The sequence below is a fragment of the Plasmodium gonderi genome (genome assembly GCF_002157705.1).
Source record: "Plasmodium gonderi DNA, contig: Chr12, whole genome shotgun sequence".
Lineage (NCBI taxonomy): Eukaryota > Apicomplexa > Aconoidasida > Haemosporida > Plasmodiidae > Plasmodium > Plasmodium gonderi.
This window is the reverse complement of record NW_021628937.1, coordinates 860,909-875,923: the sequence shown is the minus strand read 5'-3', so window position 1 is coordinate 875,923 and position 15,015 is coordinate 860,909. Positions and strand designations below refer to the sequence as shown.

General features: G+C 29.8%; 3 protein-coding genes across 3 annotated transcripts; 1 reads left to right on the top strand and 2 right to left on the bottom strand.

Annotated features, from left to right (window-relative positions):
* Positions 1 to 1,367: 1,367 nt before the first annotated feature.
* On the top strand, positions 1,368 to 4,421 carry PGO_121630 (nucleolar complex protein 2; the record flags this gene model as incomplete). The annotated part of the gene is made up of 1 exon (XM_028688957.1): positions 1,368 to 4,421. The coding sequence occupies one exon, from the start codon at positions 1,368 to 1,370 to the stop codon at positions 4,419 to 4,421; it is 3,054 nt and encodes a 1,017-aa protein (XP_028544758.1).
* A 1,529-nt stretch (positions 4,422 to 5,950) lies between these two features.
* On the bottom strand, positions 5,951 to 7,384 carry PGO_121620 (hypothetical protein, conserved; the record flags this gene model as incomplete). Its single annotated transcript, XM_028688956.1, has 3 exons — positions 5,951 to 6,925; positions 7,100 to 7,210; positions 7,373 to 7,384. The coding sequence occupies 3 exons, from the start codon at positions 7,382 to 7,384 to the stop codon at positions 5,951 to 5,953; spliced, it is 1,098 nt and encodes a 365-aa protein (XP_028544757.1).
* A 2,236-nt stretch (positions 7,385 to 9,620) lies between these two features.
* PGO_121610 (hypothetical protein, conserved) lies at positions 9,621 to 13,307 on the bottom strand (the record flags this gene model as incomplete). The annotated part of the gene is made up of 1 exon (XM_028688955.1): positions 9,621 to 13,307. One exon carries the CDS (start codon positions 13,305 to 13,307, stop codon positions 9,621 to 9,623), a length of 3,687 nt encoding a protein of 1,228 aa, XP_028544756.1.
* Between the last annotated feature and the right edge of the window lie 1,708 nt (positions 13,308 to 15,015).

Sequence of the window (15,015 nt, the reverse complement as noted above, 5' to 3'; positions counted from 1 at the left end):
TTTTTTTTATTTATTTTTAAACTTATTTTACTTAAAAAAAAAAAAAAAAAATTTAAGTCTCTAAAATATGTTATCTTTTTTTCCTTTTTTTTTTTTATATTCATTATTTTGCATATATATTTATTTATTATTATTTTGCTTTTTTTTTTTTTTTTTTTTTTCTTCTTTTTTTGAATCATCTTCACACTCATTGTACTTATAAAAAAGCAAAATAATAATAAATAAATATATATGCAAAATAATGAATAAAAAAAAAAAAAAAAAATGTAGGCAAGTAAACAATTTGCGGTAGTTTAAAACGTGGGATAGAATAGCGCTGCTTAAGTTTTTCTTAAAAAAATTTCTCTTCCTACGGTGTTATGTTATTATGTATCTTATCTAATGGGGTAGTTATATACATATATATATATATATGTATATGTGCTTCGGAAGTATTACAGATGTACTATGCATGAAATGCTCTTTCCCCAAGCGACACTCCTTTTCTTCTTTGAAGCAAAGGAAAATATCTAGCCACTTCCACAAACAGAAAATTTCATATTAAATGATTATATTATCATCTCTTTGTTTGCGGTGCGTTTCTTAAATTATTAGGGAAATACATAATAAACAAAAAAAAAAAAAAAAAATGTAGTCCATATGTATAATTAACCCCATCTTAATGTGGACATCGCATTTCTTTCTGCTTTTATGCGAAAAAATGAAGGGTGATTTGTTTCACGAATTTTATCATAATTATAATAGAAATACTCAACATAGTATTGAAATTCCATTATAACATCTTTCACATTTTTTTTAAACCACTTTTTAAAGGGGGAGGGAGGCGAGGATTTTTATGGTGTTGGCTTCAGTATATATTACCTATAGGAGAGGTAATATATCTTAGTGCATATGTAAATTAATTCATAAAAGAAAAGTATGATTTGATCGAAAATATGTAAAAATTTAAATAGATTTTATATATTTCATCCTTTTTTTTTTTTTTTTTTTTTTTTTAATTTTTACATTACCACCTAACCTTTTGTCCGCCGTCCCTCCCCCCCTTTTAAAATAATATTTTTAAAGTGGAAAAAACATTGTTTTAATTTCTTATCACAACAAAAAGGGATATTTTCAAAGAAGACGAGTTTACATATCTTGTGGCGTTAATTTTGAATGAACATATTAACAGTAGAAGCATTTTTACATAATATTATATATTTATTATGTATAGGTATGTTTAGAAGACCAATTTGATTAGCCGCTTGTTTATTTTACTTAACGCAGTTTAAGAAAGAGTATCTTATAACCCCCTTGACACGTGAATATATATAAACATCTGAAAAGGTGACACATACATGCAAGTAATTTATACACTACATACAAAAATGCAGTTGAAGGAAATAAATGAAAGCACAGTCAACAGCTTGGAAGAAAAACAAAAGATGGAGGAGGAACTACAAGATGAGTCCAAGGAGGAAAAAAAAAAAAAAGTAAAAAAAAACAAAAAAAAAAAAAAAAAAAAAAAAAAAAAAAACTCCAAAGGAGAAAAAGAGGCCATGAAAATGGATAATAAAGGGGAGTCCTCAAAAAATAGGAAAGTGAACATTATGGGCATGAAAAAGAAGTTCTCGAAAAATGGAACATTGCAAGGAGATAGGAATTCGACAAAGCGAATTTCTGGTGTTAGCCATGCCAGTCGTGTCAGCAACATTAGTGACACTAGCTGTGGTGAAAATTCTATAATTGCTCATGACGATGAGGAGGAAGAAGAGGCCAGTATCGAATATGGAAGTGAGGGCGAAAACACCAGTGATTTTGGTAGCCTTGAAAATTTTTGCAGAAAAAATGAGCTGAACGTGGAAAGCTCAGATGAAGAAGAAGCGGGAGCAGAAGCTGGAGCAGAAGCTGGAGCAGAAGCTGGAGCAAGAGCAGAGGCTGGAGCAGGAGCAGAGGATGGAGCAAGAGCTGAAGCAGGAGTACAAATAGATAATGAGGATGACCAAGAAAAAGAGGGAAAACGAATTGATATGGATTATATGAAAGAGTACCTATATTCGATGAGTAATAAAGCCAGATTGAGCAAGGTGGTTAAGGTACTTTCCATTTTTAGAGATAGTTTAAATATGTTTATTATTGATGAGGTGGAGGATGATGACATGACAAGGGGAGTTCATACAGAAGGTGAAAATGAAAAAAGGAACAAACAAAAAAAAGGTTCGAAGAAACAAACCAAAGATTTTAAAAAACAATATGGAACAAAATATGTAATGAATGTGGACACATCCATTTTTGTCATTTTCAATGTTCTATATAATGTGGATACTATTTTTTATAATATCACAAATGAGGGAGAATTAAAATTAAAAGTGTGGAATTTGGAAAGTATTAAAAATAATAAATTATATCAAGAGGAAGGCAAAAGCGTACGGGGACAAGGGAAAAATAGTGTTTCCCATAATGAACACTATATGGAAGCTATTCAAAATGTGGAAAAGGTGGAAAATGCGGAAAATGTGGAAAATGTGGAAAATGTGGAAAAGGTGGAAAATATGAAAAATATGCAAAGTATGCAAAGTATGCAAAGTATGCAAAATTATAAACATATTGAAAAATATAAAACTCTTGTTATTCACTTTTTCAAGCATTTGCTTATTAAAATAAGAAAATTAAGCAATAGTGATATATGCTCAGGTATTATAAAAATATTAAAAAAGAAAAACATTTTAAGATGGATTGTAATGTTAAACATGGGGAAAATATATTTAAGAAAAATGTGTAAATTGTTTATTTTTTCTAAAAAAAGTGATATTTATTTCTTTTTATTTCTACTAATCCAAAACATATTTCAGTTGTACAATGAGAAAAAAAAAATGATGTTTAACAATATATCGAAACCAAAGTATGAAAAAAATGTAGAAATTAAAAAAACGTACCAAATAGAGAGACTATTATTTGAAGTGTACCAAAAATTTATACATACTTATTTAATGCATTACGGGATGAACTACCAAAATATTGCCCTTTTGAATCACATGAATTTTAAAGAAAATTGCCTTATCGAATTGTTCACATACCTCTCACACGACGTAGCTTATACCATAGCGTTCAGATATATCCAGATCATTATCCAGAAAATTAGAGAGGAGTTCAAAATAACATTTGAAGATAATAAAAAGGGTGAACGAGAAGGGAACAATTTGGGTCAAGGCAGTGCAAGTCATGTCGCGGAGAAGGACAAGAAGAACAAGAAGAACAACAACCACAGCAGCAGTAGCAACAAGAACAAGGACAACTACAAAAAGAACAAGAAGAAGAAATGTGTTTCAGGTTCCCCTCTGACAGATTTTAGAATTTTCCACCTGCACAGCAGCTACATGATTTTACTTCTCCGTTTTTTAACAAAAGTCATAAAAGTGTGTCAGAATTTGGACAATTTGACGTATGGACTAACAATATTAATTATTGCCATTTTGAAGACCAAAATTAATAACATGAAATTTGTACCTGTAAATTTACAACTAATTAATTTCCTAATTCGCATAATAGAAGATAAAAAGAAATATATTCCTTTGTTTTCTTATTTTACATGTATTTTAAATGGGTTGAAATCGTATCAGCATGTTAGAACGATTTCCAAAAATCAACAAGTCCGATTGAGTATTGAAAATTTTAATATCAACACAAGTCTAGAAATTGATGAAAAATTAATATCTGATTTTTCTATAGCACATCAAATATATGATAAGTTACATGTTGTTTTATGTGATTATGTTGGGATTATGGTTCATCATATTTCTTTTCCTGAATTTTTCTTTGCAATCGAATCATACTTGAAGAAATATTTTTCGGAATGCAAAATACATGCATTCAAGTTAAAAATTAAGAATCTACTTATCATGTCCAAAAAATCAATTGAAATAATTCAGAAAAAGCGAAAAAACAGAAACATTTACACCACACATGATAAAATGATCTTTTTTGAAAATGAAAAATTACCACTCTCCAACCATAGATTGACTGTTCTTGAAAATTATGAAAATGCTAGCCTCACAAAAATTAAGGCAAGATTAAGTGGATTACAAAATATTAAAAATATAGACGAAGATCAGAATACACAAGAAGATGATTTGCAGAAAGGGAAGGACAAACCTGACAAGAAAGACAAAAAAAGGAAAAGGGAAAATTTACATTCTGATAATATGGACAAGGGAAAAAGGAACAAGTCAACTGACGATTCTGAAGTTGCACCTAAGGAAGACAAAGTAGAGGTTTTCTCCATGTCCAGCGAGGAGGAAGGGGAAGAAGGTGAAGAAGATGAAGAAGGGGATGAAGATGAGGATGGGGAAGAAGATGAGGATGGGGAAGGTGAAGAAGATGCTGATAAAGATGCGGGGAAAGATGAGGAAGAAAATGAGGACGAAGAAGGACGAGATGTATAATCCACGTCGAATTCATCCCCACATTGTGTATTAGTGTGAGAAAATACCTACGTTCGTGCATATGCATATGACTGTGTGATGTGGCCCTCACTCGACTGGGAAAGTCTCACCTGTTCACGCAATAAAAAATGCCGTGTATTCTTAAACGAATCCTGAAAAAAGGCATGTATATATATATATATATATATATATATATATATATATATATATATATTTATTTTTACGCACCACTTTTAATAATATAAAAGTATTGGTTTTTTTTTTTTTTTTTTCTCTACATTTATTTGTATTTCTGTGTCCTTGTTTTGGATCCCATATATTTGAATGGATCCGAATGTGCAATTTGTCTTTCTCATTTGGATATATACATATGTACATCGCTCTACATTGCAAACATTTTAAACCATTAAAAATATATATCATTATAGTTATATTATTTTTTATATAACATAAAATAAATACATCTTTCATCTCCTCCCCAACCCCCTTTACACACACCAACTCTGGCTTCTTTTTATTTTGTCCTTTCATGAATATTTTCAATTACAAAAACTAACCTTTTAAACCATTTATCGGTGGCAGAAAAATTTCACATATAATTTCTCAGAAAGTTTCTAACACATCTAAATATTCGTTTATGTAATTTCTGTTCGTACAAAATGGCAGTTTGTTGTATCCATTCTCCTTTTGTTTTTTTCCTTCAACTTTTCATATTATACTTTGCCACTAAGTTTTTTTTTTTTATTTTTTTTTTTTCTCCTTCCTCGCAAAATCATCCCCATTAGTTTTAGTGAGGGGTACCAAACTTTGTCAAAGAGAAATGTTTTAGACCTTATTCAAAAAATTCTATATTAACATCGTCATCTTTTGTGACCCCATTCTTATTATTCAAAACAAATTGGAAGAATTTCCAATGTGAACAAAGATTACTTTTGGTACATCTCGTTTTGAAAAATAAAGAAAGTTGATATACATTTTACACCACGATGTGTAATGAATTATTCATAATAGATTAAAAAGATAAAATATGAAAAATAAAAAAAAAAAAAAAGGGTCTTTAATCAATATTCGGAAATAGACACAGAAAAAAGCTGTTTCCAATTTCGAAAAACATCACACGAGAACAAAATTGGAAGTATGAAAGACTAAAAGGGGGGGAAGGGGTCTAAATGTGTGTATAATAAAACAAGGAGGCAAATGACAAATGGGACAAATATGAACAAAAAAAAGAAAAAAAATGCAAGCATTTGGAAATGCACTGAAAAGTCATTGTTTCAATCGTAATACATAGACCTTAAGCCACGAGCCCAATTTAACATATTCGAGAAGCAATTTATTATTATTTTTTTTTTTTTTAGTTATTTTTTTTTTTCATTTTCTGTAGTTTTCAAGAACATATCATTGGAGGCAAATAGACACACACGCGTGTAAGTGTGTTATATGTGTGCAGGGAAAAATAATTTACTCCCGCTTTCATATTTTTATTTCCTGAGAATACAAAAAAATATGCATAAACATTCTGTGGTATACTAATTTCCTACACCTATATTCAAATCGATTATAACACCCTTGCGGTTTGAAGAAGATGTTTCTATGTTTATATCTATGTCACCTTTTCTCACCTTGGATATATTTTTTCGACACGATTCCTTTTTACGACTTTTATCTATTACATCCTCTGAAGAGGGCTTAGGTGAGATACCAGTATTATTTGTGCTGTTAGCATAGTGATGACCGTGTACATAACCTTCTTTCATTAAATTTCTTTTCATGTTTGGATAATATTGTTGTGCAGGCAGAATAGGCATGTTATAGCCCATTTCGCTAGCCATAGGGTAATTATTATAAAAAGGTTCGTTGTTCATTTCCTCATTCCTTCTGTACATTGTTTTGCGATCATTAGAAAAAGCATTTCCTCCAAACATGAGATTATTTGTTCCTGTATAATTAGATTGCCCATAAAGACCATATGGAACATTTCCATCTTCAAACATGAGATTATTTCTTCCGTGCATATTGTGTTGTTGCATAGTTAAATTCGGAAGCTCTCTATTATATGTATTTGTATAGTACCCATTTGCATTACTTATGTTATGGTGATTATATCCATATCCATTCCTTGGTGGGTAATATCCATATCTATGATTGTTCATTTTATCTTGTTCTTTAGGGAATTTTTCACTTTTTTTTGTACGATTATTATGGTGATCAAATTCGGGAATGTTGTCAGAATTTAGAGGAGGTATAATTTGATGAATTTGTAAGCTATTTTTCTTGTTCTTCAATATATTAAAAGTTTTATGATTAAGAGGAGTTTCTCTATCTACTGCATTTACAAACTCTATGTTTCTTGCTTCGATTTCTTTGTTTTCTAGGCATTCGCACTCTCCTTTCTCTTTGTGCCCTAATTTGACAGCACAGTTGTTCCTTTCCAGTTCTACCTCTAGGGCGGTGTCTGATGTGTCTTTTTGGCAGTTTTCCCAATCGAGCTGGTTATACTGGGTCTATATGAAATGAAAAAACGATCATACATTTATGCGTGTATGTATATGTATGTATGTGTGTGTTCATGTATGCGTGTCGTATAAAATCACTTCTGCATTCTGCACCTATTAGACTTTTTTCGTTTGCTAATTTAGGTCGTGCGCGAACTTAAGGTTGATTTTTAGTGCCATTACCTCTTCCAGATAGTCGATGTTGTTTTTTATGTTGTCGTAAATATTATGCGCGAGAATTCTCTTCAATTCTGGGTCTTCAGAAAGCTCCTGCTTTACAATTTTGTGGTACGGCTCGGAAAAATATACAAAATTTGTGTCGTAGCCTTTGGTAGGAAGGAAATAATACATATAAATACATGCACATGAGTTTGTACGCATACACACATGTATATACATGTATGTCTAAATGTGTTCTCATAGTTTCATACTTGATGAAAAAAAAAAAAAAAGAACATTTGCTACCATTTAAAATATATCAGTTGTAGTCATTTGCAAAATTAAATAAAAATGAAAAAAGTTTAACTTATACTTATTTTCACTTTCAAGCATACAACGAGGAGCAAAAAAGAGGGGTTCGCATGCACACAAATAGTATGTTGAAATGTTGAGGAGACAATTTGGAAAACATGTTAAAAACAAAGGGCATGGTAAAATTATAACACACATAAATCAAAAAAAAGATAATACAAAATTATGAAAAAAACTCACTGGACAAAAAGGTAAAAATATTGATAGTGAAAAAATGTCTTAACAAGTGTTGATGCATAGTGTGCAGTGTTATCTATATAAAAAATAGATGGACATTTTTTTTTTTTTTTTTTTTTTTTTTGCACTCTTATTTTTATCACCTGAATGTTCAGGTATTAAACTAGTTAAATACTCCGGCAAGCTGTCCACTGGAACAAGAAAAAAAAAAAAAAAAAAAAAATGTTCTATAAGCCCACAATTTATACACATATAGCGTTAACAATCATAAAATACTGCATAGGCTAAAAATCACCATTACTTTTGGTGAGGTCTAGGAGTGTTTTTTTTTTTACACGAATTGTTCAGAAAAAAGTGCATGGAAATATAATAATAAAATAAAATACACACACACACGCTGAAATAGAACAATTAGCTCCTAGCTAGTTGGAAAAAAAAAAAAAAAAAAAAGAAAGTTGTGTGCAAAGCAAAAAGGAAAGCTATATTGTAATAGTCAAATACGATGCTAAACAATGAACACATGTCTCTTTACACAAAGTTGTAAATAAACTACTGATATGACAAACAGATCAATAAGTAGATCTACTCTTGTTAGTAAAATTAGCACAAGTAGAAACACATAACACAAAAAGTGGGTAAAATTTGAATGAGTTTATTCTGTGTGACAAAAATGAACGAATAAAAAAACTGTCTACAAAATTTTTTATGTTTTACATAATATTATTTAAAAAAAACTCTAAAAGGAAAATATGCAAACTCATTTTTATAGCTTTAAATTTGTGCAAACAAAGTATGCAAACATATGTTTTTGCATTTTGAGTATTTTTTTTTTTTTTTTACATGAACATTCATGTTTTATTTATGTGAAAACATGTTTTCGCTGTTTTTATAAAATAGTTCGTTATTAGCTTTATGAAAAGAAGGAAAACTGAGAAAGTATTAACAAAACAACAGAAATGTTTTAAGTGAAGTAGTTGCGATTTGTCTGAAATAAAGAAAATAAGCATTCAACTTATAACTCTTCTTATCTTTTTTTTTTATTTTCTTTTTCATCTTTCTTAACACATTTCATAAAATTCTTAATTTATATAAAGAAATGTTATTTCCTATATAAATATTCATTTTACGAATCTTTACATATTACTAGTGAATACTCTATAATTACAAGTATCTCATTCTACAAGTACAGTGTCTTTATGAATTTTTTTTTTTTTTTTTTTTTTTAGAGACATCTCTATTTCTTAATTTGTTAAATTATCAAGTGGTGAGATTAGCTTGTTAAATTTTACGGAAAATAGAAAACGTAGATGATATATGTATACAAGCACATATTAGCTTGTTCTAGTTACATAAGATAAGTATATATGTCCACATGACAACTTCGTTATTATATATATCAGGTTTGTAAAATGCATAAACATTACATTTGCAAGGTGTGTAAATATGAGCATACGTGGAGATATATTTTTTTTTTTTTTGCACACAGAAGGGAAATGAATAATTAGGAATGTTCTTTAAATTTAAAAAAAAAATAAGTAATTACTTTCTCTTCTCTTTGAACTTGGTATACGTGAGTTCTACAGGAGCAAAATTACACATTGTAGCTTTTTTCTTTTTTTAGTAAAAAAATATGCAAAGTTATGTTTGAAAATTTAGAATATATACAATAGTTTTTTTTTTTTTTTTTTTTCTTTTTTGCACAAACACACACCTTAGAGTGTGCGATATAATACTTCTTGTGATATTTTGAATTAAAATTTTTCATCAACATGTGTCACTTATATGCAAAATGTTTTACAAACTATGCATAATAGACACGGTAAAAAGGGGGAAAAACATTGGTGCAAATATACTCTTTTATGTGTATTCATCTTTATGTGAGCAAGTATCTTTTATGTGTGAATGCGTCATTATATGTGGAATCATCTTTGCATGCACGCCCCTAAAAAGGATGAGCAGATTCTTCCCCATTCAAAAAAGAAAATAGGAAAGGACACTAAATTATGGAATTATACATACGATTACTTCTACCGAAATTGTAGAGGTAGTAATTGGAAAAAAAATTATCGAAAAATTTTTGAGATGTCCATTTTTTGGATTTATATTTTATAACGTATGGTTCGACGTTTGAGGTTACCACATCTTCGTCAATAGTGTCCTTTCGACGTTTCACCTTTTTTCTAAACATGTTTTTTTTTATTTTATTTTCGAAAAAGTCGGAGTCATAATAGAAAGCACTAGATGGTCTTGGTATATTAAAAAGTAGATCTTCTTTTGTCAACATTTCCTTATCTCTGAGAGTACAAGTTAATGCATTTTTTTCTACACTAATATCATCATATTTTAAAATTAAAGTGTTGTGAGGGTATACATTTTCTTCGTTTAAAGACAAGTTTTTATGCTTTATACTGTGGTGAGAAGTATACCTCTCTCCCATCGATTTGGCAAAATGTTTTTCGTCATTTAAATTTATTTCTTTTCCAGGATCTGGAGTAGGGCAGAAGCAATTTTCATACGTATACATGATTTCACTTTTATCCTTATACATTTTATTATCATCTATATACCATAAAATTTCTTCTAATAATAATGGATCTAAGAACATATTACATTCCAGATTTGTAAAATATTTCCAATGTTTTTTGAGAGAATCTAGAACAAGGTTCCATTCACGGTTGTCTATCTTGTTGTACAAATTTTGTATATACTTTCCTACATATAGATCGTACAAAATTTTATTTCGAAATCGGTCTTCATTGGTTACATAGTTATTGTATACATCTAGGGTGAAAACTTCTTCTAGATTCACTTCTTTTATACTTGTTCCAAAAATGGTAAAAGGATTATAATTTTGTTGCTTTTGTAGTAGTTTTTTTAAGTTTTTTTCATCACTCCATTTTGGTTTTTCAATTAATTTTATTTTTTTTTCATAATGACTATTTGATTTTATGGACAATTCGTTTCTGTGTTTATCTAGTGACTTAATATTCAAATTTTCTATTTTATTGTTAATTTCGAATACTTCTTTTTGTAACTCGTGTGAATCGCTAATATCATTAAACATGTATTCCTTTTTATCGTACAATTCACTTACATATTTCAGGTACTTTTTTTTTATAGAAGGTGTCATAATTTCAATAATTATTTTATTTATATGTATGTCGTTCATATTTGTACAGGGGAAATTATTTTTATATTTTTCTTTTTTCAATTTTTCAAATTTAGACTTTCTATAATCATCAAAAATTGGTTTTATGCAATTTTGAAAAAAAAAGGAATTTTTTGTTAGTTCTTCATCACATAATAGACAGAAAAGATATGGTTCTCTTTGTTCATACTTCATAAAAAGAGATAAAAATAAATCAAAATTATTCTCTATGTCTTTTTCTCCTATATCTATTAATTTCTTGTGATAGTTCAAACTTTTTACTTCTTTTTCGAATTCAACTCTTCGGCACATATTCAAGGTATTCATTTCTCCATCTTCAGCTAGCGTTTTTTTTTTTTGGATGATCCCATTTTTCGTGGGATGTAGGCTTCTATCTTGAATATCATCATTCTGAGGGATATCACATCTGAGTGTTTCGTGTGCATCGCACCATTTGGAAAAGTCACTTAACATATTTAACCTCATCTCATTGGGCAATTTTACTCTGAATTGATTCTCAAAGTTATCATCTATTTCTTCTCTTCTCCGTGTGTACTTTTCCAAACCTGTGTTATATTTTCTTTCACTTTCTTTCTCTCCTATTTCCCTGTTTTTGAGTAGTGAAAAATTATCTAAAGAGTTAAAATGGTTCCCCTCAAAACTAAACAAAAGGTCATTTTTTTTGACAGTTAATGTGGATGTGGTGTCTTCTGTTATGTTTCTTTCATGTTCATATATATTTGTTTTTTTCATTTCATTTACACATAGTCCACTAATCGTTCGTAGCAACTTTTTTTCATTTTTCTCTTTTCTGCATTCCTCTTCAGCGTTTCCAAAAAATTTGGCACTTTTGTAGATGTAAGCGAAAGGGTTTTTGATGTTCAGAACGGATGAGTTACACGGCCAGTTATAGTGGTGCTTATGGAAGCCGATACAGAAGTGGTTGCAGAAGCTGTCCTTGGACAAGTCACTTGGATGACAATAATTCGCGAGCCCATTGTGGTATCCTTTCGAATGGAAAGAACAATTTCCTTCTATTTTCGAGTAAAATTTGTTATTTTTTTTCAAATTTGAACTGGTGATATCATCCATTTCGCCAATATTTTCCAAGATATTATTCTTCAAAAGTTGCGACCTTTCGTTATATATACTAGTTTTAGGGGTTCTCTTTTTAGTTCCTTTTTCTTGTTCTGTCTTGCTATAATTCGGATGGAATATCTCCTTCATTTGAGTTCTGAGAATATTGCTAGAGTTCAATTTTGCTAAACAATGATTAGGAGTGTTTAAATTTGGCTTGTTTGATTTAATAAGAATCGTTTGATTTTTTCCACAGTTCATGTGTTTCCCGTTGCAACTGTTTCTTTCTAATTGATCTAGGTTAACATTTCTCAAGTTGGAAATCTGTAGGTTCAGGTTTACTGCATTGTCTAATTGGTCTATTATGGTTTCATTTGAATATACTAGTTGTTGGTCATGTGAATATATTATTTGTTCTTCACTTTGTATTACTGTTTCATTCGATTTTGCATTATCATGCATATTAGTTAATTTGTCTTTTTCATCCTGTTTAGAATCTATATCTTCTTCACTGTGGTGAAAAGAGGAAGAGAAAGATTCCTCGTTGTTCTTCACCATAACGCATTTACAATTATGATATTCTTCTTGTTTGTTTTTTTCATTTCTACATTCATTTGTTAGTTTCTTAACATTTATATTTCTACCTAAATTTGTATCCAATTCTTTATAATTAATGTTACATCCACAGAACAATGCCCTTTTTTTATCATCTTCTTCTACCTTGTCTGGATTTTTTTGCCACTTGCATATTTTATGACATTTGGTACAATTTCTACTTATTCTGCTACTACTTCCACTGTTGTCACTTTGGTTACAATTCCTCGTGTCACTTTCCAGTTTGAAGAATGTAGAGTTTTCTTTCTTGAATTTATTTATCCTATTTACATTATTTTCAGTTTTATTGTTTTTTCTTTGATGGTTTGATTGACAACCAGATATATCATACTTCCTTTTTGTATTTTTTTTTTTTTCATGTTCACACTCTTTTTCCTTGCATGCCTTTATGATGCCATTTATTTTTTCTGCATTATTTCCAGTCTTTGTGTATGCTCGTCTTTTCTCCTTCCATTTGTTTACTCGTTCGTAGTATTTCGTGTAATCGAATGAGATTGAGTAGTTAAGTCTTTTTTCATGTTCATTTTGGCTTTCATTTTTGGGTCCATTTTTTGGTCTATTGTTTGGTCTATTTTTTGGTCTATTTTTTGGTCCATTTTCTGATCCATTTTCTGATCCATTTTCTGGTCCATTTTTTGGTCCATTTTTGTGCTCACTTGCATTTTCATGTTCATGCTCCGTTTTTTTCTTTTTTCTCTTTTTTTTTTTTTGACTCTTGTCTTGTGGTCTGTTTATATTGGTACTCCCCTTCACGTGCATGTTCACGTCCTGAGTGTGCTTTATCAAGAGTACCTCACCAGGTTCATGTTCTTTATTTACATTTATTCTTAGATCATCATCCATAACGAATTTTTATCCCTCTTTTTACTGCAATTCTTTTTTTAAATCTGTTGTATGTATTATATATATATATATACACACACAATGGATGTATATGTATCGGGAGAGCTATATAATATAGTTACATTAGGGGGAGAGGAAGAAGTATATATTTCTCTTATACTAAATTTCTCTTTTTAATAATATTTTGTCTCTTCAAACGGTAACAGCCTTTGTCTTCTTGTCTAGACGCATGAAAAAAAAATTCTCTTCTGATGATACACAAGGAAGTATATAAATGAATATGCATGTATTAATATGGAGATATACATTTCCCCCCATCCATCTATCCATTCATCTCTTTTTTTTTTTTTTTTTTTTTTTTTTTTGATCATGACAAATTAGGGTGTACGTACACACCGAATGGATCTAAATGAATAAAAAAAAGGATCCTCATATTTATGAGACGATTTGAAAAATATTTTAATCCATTCATATTCAGAAATGTGTCTACATGTCATACATTGGTTGAATAGCATTCTCATTCATGTTTCGATATAAGGGGAATATATTAAACAGCGTCTTCTTCATTTTTAATGGATATTGTTGCCATTTTTGTAAATTTCCAATTAGTCTGATCTTCTCAGAAACAGATCAATTTGTTCATTAGAAATAATATGCATATAATTTTATATGTATCTATGTTACATGAAAAAGAACTATTTATTCCTTACAAGGAAAGATTTTTCAAATGAGGACTTTTTTTTTTTTTTTTTTTTTTCAATAAGTTTCAGTTACCCCAAGCTTACCCTATTTTATGAAGTCAACCAAAGGGGTAAAATGAGATTTTAAGTATATGTTCCATTTGAAATGGTATTAAAAAAGTTAATAAAAAATAAAAAAATAACAGAGATTAACATGTTTTTTCTAAGAATTTGGAAATATGCACATGAACTAATTTGAATATATATATACCTTCCCCAACACACATTTCCCCAATTTGGCAAAAAATAGGATCGTTTCATATGCATATGCAAAAAATGGAATTAATAAGATTATCTCTAGGAAAATCACACTTTCTACATACATATTAATATGTGACCATTTGCATACAATAGTGTTCGTGCTCATCTCTACAAAAAATATACATGGGTGGGAATTCCATTTGGGATTCGAACTCTTCTTCGATTTAAATCAAAAATAAAGGATTCTCATTTCTCTTATTTGACGAATGGTCGACGGATCATTATATGTAAAAATGAAAACCAAAAGGGGGATAAAAAATAGACACGTATATGAGTAGATATGTGGGTGGGTAGATATGTAGATAGATAGACCGAAGGATGGACATATATATATTCACTGGTGGAAACACTTAATGGCACTTGTTTCCATTTTGACATTTGGTACATTTGAAAACAAATTGGATGCAAATGCGCAGACAAGGTGCCAACATGGAGAGGCTCACCAGAATGAGCACACAAAAGTATGCATGAATAGATTTATAAGCAGACGTATGAACAGGCGTATTAACAGGCGTATGAACATTAATATTCTTTCTCGTTTTCAAACCTCGGTTGTATATTTAAAAATCGCATGCATAGTGATGACTGTAACAATTCAGAAATTTAATTCAAGCATGAAAGTAGACACAAACTGAAATTTTCTCTTCCCTTGCATATGTATCCTTATATTAGCCCTTTACCCAGTAGACGATGGATGCTCACAGGGG